This window comes from Cinclus cinclus, chromosome 5 (genome assembly GCF_963662255.1).
Source record: "Cinclus cinclus chromosome 5, bCinCin1.1, whole genome shotgun sequence".
NCBI classification, from domain to species: domain Eukaryota; kingdom Metazoa; phylum Chordata; class Aves; order Passeriformes; family Cinclidae; genus Cinclus; species Cinclus cinclus.
The window spans coordinates 5,669,453-5,684,863 of record NC_085050.1 but is presented as its reverse complement, the minus strand read 5'-3'; the positions used below and the strand labels follow the sequence as shown (position 1 = coordinate 5,684,863).

At 44.3% G+C, this 15,411-nt stretch overlaps 1 protein-coding gene across 1 annotated transcript in view; it reads right to left on the bottom strand.

The window, feature by feature from the left end:
• The window catches only part of REEP1 (receptor accessory protein 1), a 68,960-nt gene extending 55,478 nt beyond the window's left edge, over positions 1 to 13,482 (bottom strand). Inside the window, exon 1 of the mRNA XM_062494098.1 lies at positions 13,362 to 13,482. Within this exon, the coding sequence (XP_062350082.1) occupies positions 13,362 to 13,393 (32 nt within the window). The 5' untranslated portion in view covers positions 13,394 to 13,482. The remainder of the gene's footprint in view (positions 1 to 13,361) is intronic.
• Positions 13,483 to 15,411: the final 1,929 nt, after the last annotated feature.

Here is a 15,411-nt window from a genome sequence, read left to right as displayed (position 1 = left end):
TCAGCAGCTTGGTCACAGCCCAGGCAGTGTGAGATTTAGAAAGAGAAGTTGCAGGTTCCAGGCACTGCTTCTGTGCCACCCCCACCATTACAGAGTGAGACAATCTCACTATGAGCACATCTTAGCAATTCCCACATTTGCTCATTAATTCTCGTCAGGTGATTTCTTGAAAGCAGTTACAGGAATATTTCCATTCAAAATAAAGTATCAGATAACAGTTTCTCAGAAATGAGCATGTACACAGCCTTGCAGGTTCAGAGTACAAATCAAAATATCTGATGCCCACATATATATGCAATATATGCACATATTACAGGAGTTGGGATTTAAAATCCAGTTTCACAATTTGATGAAGACACCAGATCTTTTTTAATGCCTAAAGACAGCAGTATTGCTATCCAGATACTCAATCCTCCTTCTGACAGGAGATGTCATGTTTCCATTTTTATTCAATTTTGATCTCTCACAGACTTCTCATATGTCTCTGAATTTCAGGCTTTAGCTGAGAGCCTTAGAGAGTAAAAGGGACGTCATGCTGCTCTCTTCTATTCTGCATTTTCCCAAATGCAAATGTGTTCAGATCAGAGCCTGTGACACAGGCACAGATCCATTCCTACACCCAGAGGAATACCACTTTGTCTCAGGCTTGGGTAAGGAGCTAGTGCATTGCACAGCTCTGAGCACAAAAGGCTTTGCCTCTCTTCTTTCTTTTGGTTTAGTGACTTCGTCTCTTTCCCATTCTCACCTTCCCTCTCACACATATACCTTTCAGCTGGCAGCTACCCAAAATATAAAATAAAATATAAACTGAGGTTTAGGAGACAGATGGAGACTTCACAGAAATAACTTGAGAGGAAAGCAAAGGGGAAGACAGCCAATTCTTCAAGGACCCTTTCAGAGATTTCTAAATAAGCAGCTGCTAGAGAAGGCAGCTTGTACTTTTTGTGGGAACACCCACACTGCATGGTATCTTATGTGTGCTTTTCCATCTTTTCTTATTTGTTAATACTGATGGTTCAAATGCCACAGTCCAGTCTTTGTCCTCTTTCTCAGGCAAGGGTATTCAAACAGAAGGATGACTAAGTTGCAAGTGCTACTCTAAACAAAGCATTATTTTGAAGTGAAATGGTAAAACTGTTTCAAACACATGTAGCTGTATAAAATGCATCTGGAGAATTGAATTTACACAGACTTGAGCCGTTTATGGCCTGACTGCCCAGAGTGAGGTTTCTTGGTTTTGAGAATATACATAAATCATAATAGTGTTTAAATAGGGACTTGATTTGTTACAGCCAAGTATTTGCAAACCTCAGCAGAATAATAATTGAAAAAGAATGCTGAGCTATTCCAGTGGATGTATAGCACACCTGAGTGCAGAAACCTCAGGATACACTATATCAAAGAGATAAAACATATCTCATCTATAAAGTAAATCCTTGGGGGTGGGGACTATGATTTTACAGAATAGGTTTACACGAGATTAAATATGAATTACCACAAACTACATGGAAAGTAGACTGGTTCACTTTCAAGTACCATGCAAAAACAGGCATAGTATTTATAAACTTAAAATGCATGTTCTGCTTCATGGACAGCAGGCAAAAATCCTTCAGTGATTTCTGCAGTCTCTCAATCAGCTCTGCTGACTTTGCAGTGATCTAGGAGCAATATGTAGAAACAGGCAGAGGGTGTGTATCATATCATCAATCATATATATCAAATCCCCTCAGGCCATGGAAATGGCTGTCATTGAGCTGCTGGGATGTCTAGTTCAGGAAAGTCTGCAAAGCAGCACTGATTTAAGGTAGCCAGGATCAGGGATGAGCTCAGAGCCAATGGCAGCAGTCATGGTTAGCCAGCACCCTCTGTAACAGAGCTTCACACAAGGGTACAGACATGAAGTGTGAGAGATTAGAGTTTCTACTTGCCTGATGTTATTAAAGTAGCTTTAAAAATATATGTGCTAGGGTGCAATAAGGCATTTGGATTCTTTAAATTGAATCTAAAGAGAAGGCAGTCATGCTCTTCATCCTCAGTTTTCAGTGGGTATTACCACTTATGAGAGAAAAGCTTGATAGTGAAGCTCATGAGAGCTCCAGAGGTGAGGTCAGATGTCTTGATTACAGGCTTTGGGATGGCCCATTCAATTGGCTTTGGTTGCTGAAGTGAGGATAAAGCCATATTCCTATTTAGTGATGAAATTCCCAATATTCAATGAAAGGATCATGACAGAATCATGCTTTTAGGAGCCCTCTACCCTTGATCTGTCACCACTCAAAGGGCAGTTTAACTCATAAAGAACACCAGTCCTCCATTGAACTGGCAAACTTTTGTCCCATAATATTCAATTTTCTAGGATGTAGCTGGCACCCTCAACAAAGCCCTCACCATTCTGAGCTACAAACATAACCTTAGGTCTCCCACCTGGGTAGGTTTACACCACTCACTGACCTCAGCAAAATAGCACCAATTGACACAACTTGAAGCTCTGCTCTTGCCCTAGGGACAAGAAAATTATCGAGGTTTGCATTGAAACAACATTTTCCAGCTATTTATTTAGTCTGCAGAAAATCCAGCCTTGATTCTTCAGATTTACCACAAGCCCAAACTGGAATTTTCTGTGGCATTTCTTGCTCAACTTTGGCAATCCACCCCTTAGCCTACTTATAAGGGCAAAATAGAGAAGCTCTAATTATTCCAGATTCAAACTCCCCCCCCCATCCCATGTACTGCGATTTCTTTTCAAGAAAGTTATATTCAGAAGCTTTCTATTGAATTCCATCTTTTTTGTTTGGATGATCACACTTCATTTCACATAGATTTTGTAATTGATCACATGGCTGTAAGGCTTTTTTTAGCACATAAAATGATACACTTATTTGATTGCTAGATTAGAGGATAAGAGTTTGTGCAATTCCCAATGGGTTGAAGAATCTCCAAATCTTCTAAGTGAACGTGCAGTTCCTCAATTATCTCTAAGTGTACGGGTGCTAAGCTATCACCATGAATTCCCATCTTAAAGTCAGCTGTAATCAGCTGGAACAGAGCACACCATACACAAGGATCTCACACTTCTGTCCAAATCCTGATGAAACCAGCTTTACTCAGCACAGTGAGATGGGAGATTACAAGCAGACACCAGGATAGGCAGTAGAACATGAAGATTTTTGCGGACCTGTTCAAAAGAACCACAGAAGTCTCTATTGCAGGTTCATGACAGTTACAGCTTTATAAATATCCAGATATGGATGTATTTGTGAGATGGATTATATCCTGAGAAAGCATCATTAGATCTCACATTCTCCATAAATCATTAGAGGCAGCAGGGGATTGGTTTGACTGACTGTACTCTGACAGCTATGAAAAGAGATGAGTAGAGTATAACAAGCATGAGAAAATCCCTACAACATTTATGCAGGAAGCCATTTACTCTTAGTTGAGTGCTTGTGTTTTTAAGGTGTATTCTAAAATAGTAGCTTCTTCTCGGCATTTGATCCTATGAGAAACACCCTTTCTGTATATAGGACAGCAGAGTGTGTTGCCAAGGAAACAATTACGATCTACTTAAATTCAACAAATCCATGGGGTATATTCCCCAGAGTATCTCAATTTAATTATTCATGTTCTTTTTAAACAGCAACATTTTTCTGTTTTGACCAAAATTCTTATAAGCAGAATTAAGACAATAAACCTGGAAAGCAGAGTCCTTTGTTCAGCTACAAAACAGTTACAATTAAGCCAGGGGAAATGCAAACAGCCTCCAGGCTGCCCTGACAATGTGCTTTAACTCAGACCTAGTCAATTTTTTGGGAAGAGGGAAAGTCTCATTCAGTGCTTATGTCCATAATGTCCCTGGCCTCTCTGCTATGATTTTCAGCAAAAAATACCAGCTAGGACAGTGGGCTTTTTTGCAGAGGTATCGGATATGCTCAGTGGAATCTGAACAATGACCATCAATTCATTTTCATATAACCACCTGCCTTGCAGTCACTCTCAAGTAAAAACACTCAATCTTTTTCCATTAAATACATGACTAAACTCAAAGCCTTTTAACCTCAGGGCAGCTCCACCATCTATCTCTCTCTTTCGCATGTGACCGTGAATTCTGCAGGTAGATTTAGGAGCCAGATGGTGTTATTGAGCCTAATCTAACACCAGGGACAGTTTCTTGTGGGTCACATAGTCTGAGTGGTTCCTAGGTCTAAGTTTAGATATGCAGACCATGTCCTCCTGAGTCCACAGCAGAAGAGGCAGCAGGACAAGCAGGAGCCTTCCATGAGCAGAATGAGGCCCAAGAACTTCAAACTGCTCATCCAGAAAAGGGCCCAAGGCAGAGCATGACCCAGAGCAGTCCTGTGGGAACTGCCCAAGCTAGAACAACCACCTCATCACGAGGGCTGTTTGATGTGACCTGCAGCTGACAGAGCAGCACTCCTCACATACTCACAGCAAGTGTCAGAGCATTTGTGTTGAAGACATCAAGACAAAGGTGGCCATGAAATATTGTGGTGAATGGAGAAGGCTATCTTCCGAAGGCTGTCTTCCTGTGACTGCTCTGCTCTTTACCATCACCAGGTGTTTCCCATCTGTCTTCCCCGCAAAGGTTTTCTTCCTGAAATCCCATACAAGATTCCTGGTTTCACTTCTTCACGAGGGCTCCTTAGGGACTGACAGCCAGGAGAGCTCTGCCACAGGATAAGCTTGTCTACGTAAAACATCCCAGAGCACCCCATGATTTCTGACCATTGGCTTGGAAATTTCAGCTCAGAATTAATATTTACCTTGCCCCTCCAATTCTGCTCCAGTTGGGGGTACCTCATGCCCACATCAGGCTCTACCATGTGTCAAATAGAACTGGCAGTTTACATGGACAGATTATCACTAAGACTATTTTACAACTACCAAATCAGGAAAGAATAAATAATTTCTCCTCTTCCCACAGGGAATTTACTGCACTGCACTGCACTGAACTCAGGTTCTTGGTATTCTCATATAAAATCTGCAGCACAAGCCCTTTCCTTATGTGAGGCTTGTTATTGGTTATAAGCCTCCCTCAAAAGATGAGGCAAGAAACGTCTGTCAGTTTTTTGCTTTCCTGTATAAACATTTATTTATAGGCTGGAAACAAGAAATAGAATAAATGAGCTGAATGAAAGGAAGCAGCAACATGAACTCAACAGAACAGAAGTGTTTCTTCTGCAGGAGCTGCAACTGTTAATTAATGCTGATAGCATTGGGCTGCCTGGCAAATTCGCAGGCAGGTACACACATGGTCCTGTGATCTGTCCAAAAAGGTACAACATTCCAGACATTAGGGGAATTCTTTGTAGCGCCTCACAAACAGGGTCTTCAATGTTGGTTTTGTTCTCCTGTATTATCTGCCACTTTTGGAAAGCAAAATATTACTACTGGCTCCATGATAGAGAAAGGAAAGAGACTGCACCTTTACTGACCAGCTGATTGATTCCTTCTTTGAAACTGGATGTTTATTTATGAGCAATTAGTGCATGAGCAGTAGGGCATGCAGCAAGTAGCATTTGAAGAAACAAGCCTTTCCTAAGCATGACACCAGCTGCTCCCCTGTCACTGTCAAGAGTAAATCTCCAACTTGATACCCAATCCTCTGCCTCCATATAAATCTGTGTCCCTTCTGAAACATAATCCTTGCTCTTCATTTCTACTTACTGTACAATGAGCTTCTGTCTTTTGATGCCATCCCTGCCCTGCTTCTGCCTCTGTGACCACTTTTACCAGCCTGCAGATCACTGCTTTACCACCCAAAGCAAATTAAAATACCTTGCCCTTCTCTTCCAAAATTTGTCTGCAAGAAGCAAACAACAGGGTACTCTGCTAAGGAGTTATGCCTGTTGTGAGGCTTGCAGCAAAAGACAGAGTGGTTCTGTGTACAAATCTTGGGAAAGTGCCATCCTTGTTTCTAGCTCTGGCATGGTGCTCCAGGTCTGGAGTGCCTTCCCAAGTCCTACCTGTGGAATGAGCAGGTGTGTCCTGTTATCTCAGTCATTCTCTCAGAAAGCACACAAGTCATGGAAAGATAAAACACAGTCTTCATTTTGTCACTTCTTCTAGCTCTTTCTCACCACTTTGCTCACCATCTGTTTTGCTTGTATTTTATCAGTTTAAATTCTGTCTTACTACATGCATGTGAAATGCCAAATCAGAGCATGAACACTGTACCAGCAAGAGTGTCACAGAGAAATTTCTGAGGAGCACAGGATCAGTTTCAAAAATGATTAATCTAGAATGCAGAATTGCATGTATTCATACCTTATTTATTTTTCTGTTACTACAGAACTTAAAACCAGCTAGAGACTAATCCCCACTGTCTAGTGTTGTAAGATAAAAAATACTAAATGAACTTGCTGCCCAAAAGAGTTTGCAATCTAAGTAGCATACCAGTGATAACCAAAGTATGTGAGACCTTCCCTGCAAAAAGTAGCATGTGATTAACTTCAACCATACAGGTGACCTAAGGGAGACTTTGCCAAATGAGTGCTTTGCTTGCAAAGAGCCTGATTACATGGATGCATCCCTTCATTAGGCCTTTTCACCTCACAAGACCTGCCTGAAATCTGAGTGGGCCCAGTCCAGCCAAGTGGACAAGCCAACAAAAGGAAATCTAGACTCAGATCCTTGCTGCCTAGTGAAGACCTAGAAGAAATTTTGTCCTAGAAAGATTCTGCAGCAATCCAAACTGGCCAATACATCTGCAGCACTCAGGTCTTCATCCACCTTTAGCCTGATTAGCCTGAAAGTTCCCAAGGTATCAGCTCTGCCTGCTGAGACATGGAAGCAGAAGGACAAATGCAGTGCTCAGTATTCAGAAGAAACTGCTCAAGAAGTAGGAGGTGTGATTGTACATTGTCCTTCTTCAAGTATTTCCCGTTGACCACACATCTCTTCATGCAACACACAACCCCTGATGGAAACTCCTTAAAGATGCCAGTCTCACTCTGTTAACTGCAGTAAGAGCACATAAGAGTGTTTCTCAACCTTTCCTAAACACTGGAGCATCCAAACCTTTGAAAGAAACACACAGCTCATTTTATATCCTGCTGTTGCTTAAGGATAGATAACAAATAACAGTCGATAAATAGTCACATGGAAATGGCAAAATGTTGAAATGTTAATGCTTTACACAACTGTAATTCAATAGATATAATTACAAAACTTGTAACTAAAAAAAAAAACAAACTTACAATTGTATCTTCTATCTAAATCAGTTAGTACATAACTGCCTGCATGAAGGATTCTCTTTTAGAGCTGAAACACTGACTGACTGATATTTTGTGGACTGCCAGCCATCTGTGGACCACAGCTCAAGAACCTTGGATCTAAATCTCCCTCCTGTGACCAGGAACCAATTTTAGGAAGTGTAATGCCTGACTTAGCAGCCTGTATTAAGCCAGTCTGGCTCTTGCTTTCTGCTGTAACACTAACGACAGCACTGAGGATCTGAAAGAGAATAGGTCATGATTCAAAATACTTCAGCCTTTGGTTGTTTGACTACTTCAGTAGCATCTATTTAAGTCTGTAGTTCTGCTCTATATCTCTCACACCATTAAAAATCCATACAAAAGCCACATACACATTTCCCAGTTCCCTTTATCAGGTTCCCTTTTATTAATTTATTGAGCAAGGAGCCTGGAGGAAATATGTTAACTGTTACTCTGTGGAATACTGGACACATCAGTTGATCTCCATGTATCTTGGTGCCCTTACCCGTACAATGGAGGTAAAACTTCCTCTAATGACACAAGACTAAATTAATTCTTCGAAGTGCTTTAATAAAGTGGATGGAAAGGGTCCCACAAAGGCAAAATACTGTAGAAAGGCAGCTGCAAAGGCCAAGCCACTTGGCTATATTCCATAGGTGCCAGGCTGGTAAAACATCCTTCCTTACCACACCAGGACTAGCAAGATGTGTGATGTGCACACCAGAAAACCTTCCCCGTTGGGACCAGGAGCATTTCCAGCACATCTGTGCTCAGGCAGGAGAATCTGGGTCACGGCTGCCAGAGCAGCAGGCAGTGCTGTCCCCTGCAGCATGATCACATGGTCATATTTCACATCAAGGGCACGGCAAATGTCACACCTGTGCTGGGTGCTCCTCTGTCACTTACTGTCACCAACAGGTTCTGCCCCCTCAGCAGAGCCAAAGGCTGCAGCAGGGATGCACATGGACTGAACTGGCAGCCACAGAGACAATGTGCTCTTCACAAAAAGGGAAGCAGCAGTGCAAGCCTGTAGCCTTTGTTTTGGAGGGATTACACCACTTTTTATATAGGTAAAATTTATCAGTAAACTCTGCAAGTATGGCAGGTGGTCTGACCTTCCCACTTCCCAGCTCCAGAGCACAGAAGAGTCTACTGCAAACTCATCCCACAGCCTTGGCCAGGAGCTCAAGCTGCACTTTGGGTCCTTTGCTCTATTTTCAGATAATTTTACACTGTTGGTGTGAGGCCTGCAGAGAGCAACAAACACCTGAGTCCTTCATGTCACCTGCCAGCACCAAGTAAATAAAGCAGGCTGTGAAGGACCTCCACATACATGGTGTATGTCAACTAAAATGCAAACGCAGATGTATTGATAAGCAATACATGATATGTATCAAGTGGTACACATCAGCTGAAACATTAATGCTGACATGTCAATAACCAACAGCTTGAAGCTGTGCTCTGCTTTTATGAGAGCAGTCTTTGCCTGCTTGAGTGGATCCTGTTTCTACTTCTCATGAAGACACAAGTTATCATTTTTTACCTTCAGATAATATCCATGATATGACTTTTTTCTCATTCATAAATTTCTTCAGGCTTCCCATACACATGAAAAGCAGGAGGAAGAAGGATCTTCTAAGTTTCTCTAAAGTGGAAATTCTTTACAGATATAAAGATGAAATCAATGTCTGACTCAGTAGCACTATGGATTGACACCAGATGAGGATGGTCAATCTCACAGCCTTGCTAAAACAGCATCACAATAATTAAGAAAGAGAAAGCTAACAAACTGTGATAAGGGAAGGAAATTTCACACATCAGGTTAAAGAATTCTTTGGTTCCCCTTTGATTTTGTTCAGAATCCAACTCTTTCCAGGGAGAGCCAGAAGGAAGGATGCCTCTGACAGATCCCCAAATCCCTGCTACTTCCACACAGGGATGGGAATTCTCAGTGAACATATCTAAGGCTGCCATTCTCTTTCAGATCAAAACAAGAGATCAGAGAGGCCATTAATGATATTTTTTACATAAAAGAAAATAAATGCAGGCAAAAAAACACCATAAGGCTGTGGATTTTCACCATGAAGAACATATTTGATCATTTTATATTAATTTGGTATGCACTTCTAAGCTTCTCACGGGAGAAATTCAAATGCCTAAGCCATCACACAGGGTCATATCATCTACTGATAACCTGTCTAATCCAGCCTTGTTTCTGCTGACATTTCCTTCCTCTGCCACGTGCTCCAGATTGAAAGTCTTTCAACAGGCAGTGTGATGTGTCTAACTTTCAGAATGGGAGCCAAAAACCTTTATTTCTGTTCTGTGCGATCCCAAGCACATAAACCAAGTTTTGTGTTTCTGAAAAAGGATAGGATTCCCATGCCAATACAATAGGCTGCATTTATATACACCACTTTTAACTTCAAAATGCCTGTATTCAACAGCCAAAAGTATCTATCCAGGACTGCCAGTGCTCTGCACTGTAGCTGAACAGCTCTGCAGTAACAAAGACAGTCCTAAGTCTCTCTCCTATAGAGGCCTCTACCATTTGAGGCAAATTGAATCTCCTTTGAAATGAACAGCAATAACCTGTAGTTGGTAAGACAGACCAATGGTCCCTTCTGGTCCGCCTCAGGGAAGATAAATTCACAACAATTCATTACACTTCACAGATGAGGAAACTGAGATACAGGTGCTCTAGGATGTCCTTTGAGATGTACTCAGAGATGAAGAATAAAAAAGGCTGTAATTAACCCGCAAATAATGATGTTATCCCATTCCAATTATTATAACAGACATAGGAACAAGTCACTCCAAGATGCAACAATTGCAATTTCAGTGAACACAGGCATCCCTTGGTGGAAAAGTCATCTGTAATCCACTGCCATGAGAAAAGAAATATCCCGATTTGTTCTCACTGAGATGAGTGAAAATTTTACCTGGGAGTAGTTCCTCTGCAAAATGAGAATTGACGTCTTAGAGAAAAAATATATCCAGGGATATGATTGTCTTTTTGTTTCCCATTTGTACAGTACCCAGGGCAGATCCTGAACATAATATCTTTGACTAACACACAGCTATGACAGAGATGATGCTCTGAAGCTATCATTTCTCTTCTGAGGGTTCCCAGCACACAGCTTCGTGGGCAGAGCAGAACCAGCCAATACTCTGCACACAAAGCCCAAACACAAAAGGTGAAATGAGGTAAGAGAAGGCCTGCAGTAAGATACCTGACTTCCTGTTGAAAAAGGTGAGAAGCGCTCACAGGTTCTTCTCCTTCAGCAACGTTTTAGAAATAGAAACTGCCAGGACAGAACCACTAACAGCCAAATCACAGACAGTGGAAGCAGCAAAGCATCAAAGAAAGCAAAGGCTTGCTTTTTGCTTTAAAGCCCTTTCTGTTAGCTGAGTCATATCAGACATAACCCCTGTGGAGATCAGCAGAAGTCATAAGAGCACATATCAACATTCACAGCGTAACTAAACCACACCACTTTCTTCATAAGCCTTATCAGTTAATAAAATTTAATGAAAAAACAACTACATAGACACAAGCAGAGGGGGAAAAAAAGCCCAACGAGGTGGCCATTCTACTTAAAGAACAGCTATCTGTACTGATGGATCAACTAGTGATTAATAATGAGATGGGCAAACAGGGTTAGATAGATTAAATCTTCAAGATCCTAATCTGAAGACCACTGTACACCAAGGAGTCAGGGATCCAAGTCACAATTACTCTGAATGGGTGCAGGTCTGTGCTGCAGGTGTATCCTGGCTGTCTGGCCTGTGCTGGGATGTGCATACCTTCTGGCTGCAGGAGCAACCTGCTCATCACCTGACATTAAACCATTTTTTCTTAATCTTAGTGAGGCAACAAGCAGTCTTGTAAACATCCTTCTCATCTGGCAGTAGGAGTGATGAATGGAAATGTCTTTAAAAAAAAGAAGAAAATGCTCTGAGAGATGACAATATCAAAGTGTAAGGGACCTTTCCACAGAGAGATCTGCATGGTGTACTGCGTCAGACTGGAGGGCTCTTCCATGTCAGACACCTCTGGGTTTCCAGGATCTGATGGAATGCAAAATTATTTATACTCTCCTCTGTTTGTTTTGGGGTTTTTTGTTTTGTTTGTTGTTGGGTTTTTTTGGGGTTTTTGTTGTTGTTTTGTTGTTTTTTGTTGCTTTTGTTTTTCAATGCTACCTCTAGAAAATGGTGTTCTAAGCAATACTCTAAAAGAGTCCAAGTTTCTTACTGGGATCATAGCAAACCAGCACTTCCTGGTGCAAAATATTCTTAAAGGATGGATGTACACTCAGCAGTGGAAAGAAAGTGGTGACCAAGCTTGGCTTGCCCTAGATTTCCTTGCAAAATTCTTACTTATTACTATCACTACTAAACAATTAATATTTACACTGCATATTCATTATTTGCTACAGAAAATGCAGCACAACAAATAACTGGTACTGCCCTCTGCACAGCTGATTCCATGCTGTGACATGTTATTCAGATAACACTGAAGAGAACAGGAAGGTCTGTGTGCTCAGCTAATTACCTGACTGGTCAACTGCTCCAGGTCCTGCCCCTATCAGATTTTTACCCATTCATGTGCCTTAGATTAAATCATCTGTGTAGATGTGCATGTGTTCAGACAGGTAAACTGAAGTACCATCTCTGTGTAGATATTCTTTGTTCTTGAGGATTAGCTGGATTGCATGATAATGTGGGTTTTTTCAAAGTAGAAATTAGTCTAGTAGAGAAGAAAGAAAAGCTGCCTTAGACAATACATGCTACATCTCACATTGCTGGCAGACATATCTGCACAGTTATATGGTTCAAATTAAATCTTTTAAATATTTAACACTCTTTCCCAGAATGAAGTGCTAGGCAGATAGTGGCTAGCTGCAGCTGAATCCAGATGTCAGACCTCAAGGGGCTAAATTCAACTCTAGAGCCCTCTAAAATCTTCATATCTGATACTTACTGTCTTATTGATACAGAGACATAACTAAGATGATGGTGAGTTTTCCTTTGGATGTTTCATCTCATACGGCAGAAGAGACCTTGAAACTGCTTTTCTGGAAACATGCTGATGGTGCAACATCATGGCACGTTTCTTTCAGACAAAGAAAGTGACAGGCCTTCACAGAAGCTCTAAAATAACTTGCGAGCACAACAGATGTCCTCCTGAATCTGCAGGAGATGCATCTGTATGAATGTGACAGAAAACCGGCAAATTCTTCATCTGATGCCATATATTAGCCTTCCCCAGTTCACATTTCCAAAAGGGAGATCAGCCATCCTCCTGCCCCACCTTAAGCCCGCAACTCCCTCCTCCAGAAATTTTCCAAATGACATCAAAAATGCCTTTTTCTCACTAAACCTCTTCTTAGGTGGGGCAGATAAACACATACATCGAGCCTGCTCCGTTTACCCCTGTTGCCTGGGAAGAATTCCCAGGGCATTTTTACATGTATTGCCACCTAGAGCAGTTTCAGCCATGGAAAAGCTGTAGGACAAGCGCAAAGAGCCACACGCTTCTTCTCCCAGGCTGACAGGTTAAAGGGAGAGCGAGATCATCTTTTGAGAGGGTGGGCGGCAAGTTGCAAAAGAGGAAAGGAATATTTGATATTTCTTTCGCAAAACAGACAGAAGAAAGCGGTGGCGGAGGCTGGGAGACCCCGCGGCCGCCTCTCCCACGCCCCCTCGCGAGTCCCCAGCCTCGCCGAGCCCGGTAACAAAGCGCCGCTGCCCAAACCCATGTCCATTTTCCCACCCCTGGATGCTCCATTGCCCCTCCGGACCCCAATCCCGTCCATTGCCGAGCGCCGGGCGATGTCGCTCGCTCTCTTCCTTCGCTGTCACCTTGCGCTGCACAGCGCGGCAGCGCTTTGCCCTCCACCCCCCGATGATTTTCTCGTGCTGGAAAATCCCATCTGACCCACGTATCCTGTCTCACCCGCCGGGCAGCCGAGATCCTCGGTCCCGACAACAACCTGCTAAATTTAGCCCAGTATCCATAGCAAGGGCGAGCGGGACCGGCGGCGCGGACACAGCGCGCACACACACACACACACACACACATATGCGGGCACACGCTGCAGGTGCCGAGCGCTAGCTACTCACACCACTAGCCTGGAGATGATCCATGAGACCATGGCGCTGCCGTGTGCCGCAGGGCTGGCTCTCCCGGCAGGGAGGGCTCGCCCGGTGTCCTCGCCCGCCGCCGGCCGCCGCCCGAGTGCGCGGGGCGGGCGGCTCGGCCATCCGGCCCCGCAGCCTCAGCGCAGCCTCACTGGCGGCACCGCCCGCAGACAACGCGCAGCCGGGCCCAGCCGCCCACACTGGGCAGGGCCCGCAGCCGACCCCCGCGGGAGGAGGAGGAGGAGGAGGAGGAGGAGGAGGAGCCCCCCACGCTCCCGCCGGACTCCCCAGCGGGAGACCCCGGCGTGAGCGCGGAGCTTTTGGGTGCGGAACGGGTCCCTGCCCCACCCGCGGCACCGGGCAGGTACGCGGGTGCTTCTGGAGCACCGCAGCCGAGCAGGACACGAAGGGAACTCTACTGACTGTTCGCATCAAAGGAAAGGCAAAGCTAAGGCCTGGGGTCGAGCGGGTGCCTTCGATCCATTGAAAGTAGAAGGATTTCCCTATTTCCCCCCCCCAAAAGCGTCCAGGCACAACGGATGAGGGTGTTGGACACACGATACAGGTAAATTCCCATAATCATCAGTGATGGCAAGCAGCAATCTCTCCTTGACATCAGTTTTCATTAAGGGGGTCTCACAGCTCTCAAGTCCAATTTCCATGAGGCACAGCTGCCCACACACAAAACAACACATGTTGGCTTGACACGAAGGTCGTTCTCTTTAAGTTTCCTTTGGGTTCTTTTCCTTTCTTTCACTGACACATGCCAGATGTAGTTAGATTGCCTGAAATCATCTCCCCTGCTTTGGTTTTTCCTTCCCACTGAAAGCACACGTGCCCGTGGCAATTCACGATGAGGTTTTGTATTGCAGTAATCCTGAGACCTCAAGCTTGCCACCAGAGCAGCCCCAAGCTTTACTTAGAGGTTGGTCTGTGGAGCAGCTGGCCTGTTTCTGGCATTAGGTCCATCCGTGGCCCTGGGTGCTCTGCAGGATCCTCACCTCCCTGCCACACACCTTGTTCTTCCTGAGGACTGGGCATCTGCAGCAGTGTCCCCACCATTCTGAGACAGCATAGCTGAAAGATCCTGAAAATCTCTCACGTATTGTGAGTAACCTGGGAAGAACCCTTGAGAGGAGAGAATGAAACCAGTCAGTCGTTTCAAACCAGAGGCAGCAGTTCTAGGAGCTGATCAGACATCTCTAGTCCTGGGTTACCACAGACATCCTCACAGCCCTGTCCACAATATCCAGCCCTTATCATAAAATGGTTTGGATGAAAGAGAACTTAAAAATCACCTTGTTCCAACTCCCTGTCATGGGCAGGAACACCTCCCACTAGACCAGGTTGCTCAGAGCCCCATCCAGCCTGACCTTACACCTCACCTTTCTTCTGCTGAGCTCAAAAGTCCTCCATAACAGGATCGCCTTTTCTTATGTTGGCTTTCTGGACCTGGTCCCCAGAAAACCAGTACGTCTAGGGACAGACAGACCAACAACCCCCAGGCTTCAGGTAAAACTGCAGGCACAGATAGACACGTAATTAAAGTTCAGCACCTCCACAGAAGTTAAATGTCGGGGAAGACGCGCGCGGCTGCTCTGCTCCGCTGGCCGCAGTGGGTGTGTTCCTCCAGCAGGGGGAACTTCCACTCCGCGCCGTGACCTGTAACCCACCACTGCGCTACAGCAGCGCTAATGCTCCCAGCGCCGAAATTTTGGGCTACAGACGGGCTGGGAGCCACAGCTGCAGGTATGGGCCACCAGACGCTCTTTCCTCAGGGGCAGTAAGGGTCGAGAGTAGCAGCATCGCTCCAGCCAGCACTGACCGCTGTACGGGCACCACAAAGGCAGGGCTGGGTGGTGCGCTGCAGTAAACTAGTGTAAATTAGTCGCCTTCTCCAGGCATGCTTGCTCTAAGCGAGAAGTGCCTTCTCTCCAAAAGAAGCCATTAGGTCATCCAGCCCAAATTCTTAAAGCAGTGAATCATCCTGTGGCTGTCTTGCTTGTATATCGCAGCCAAATAAGTACTTGGA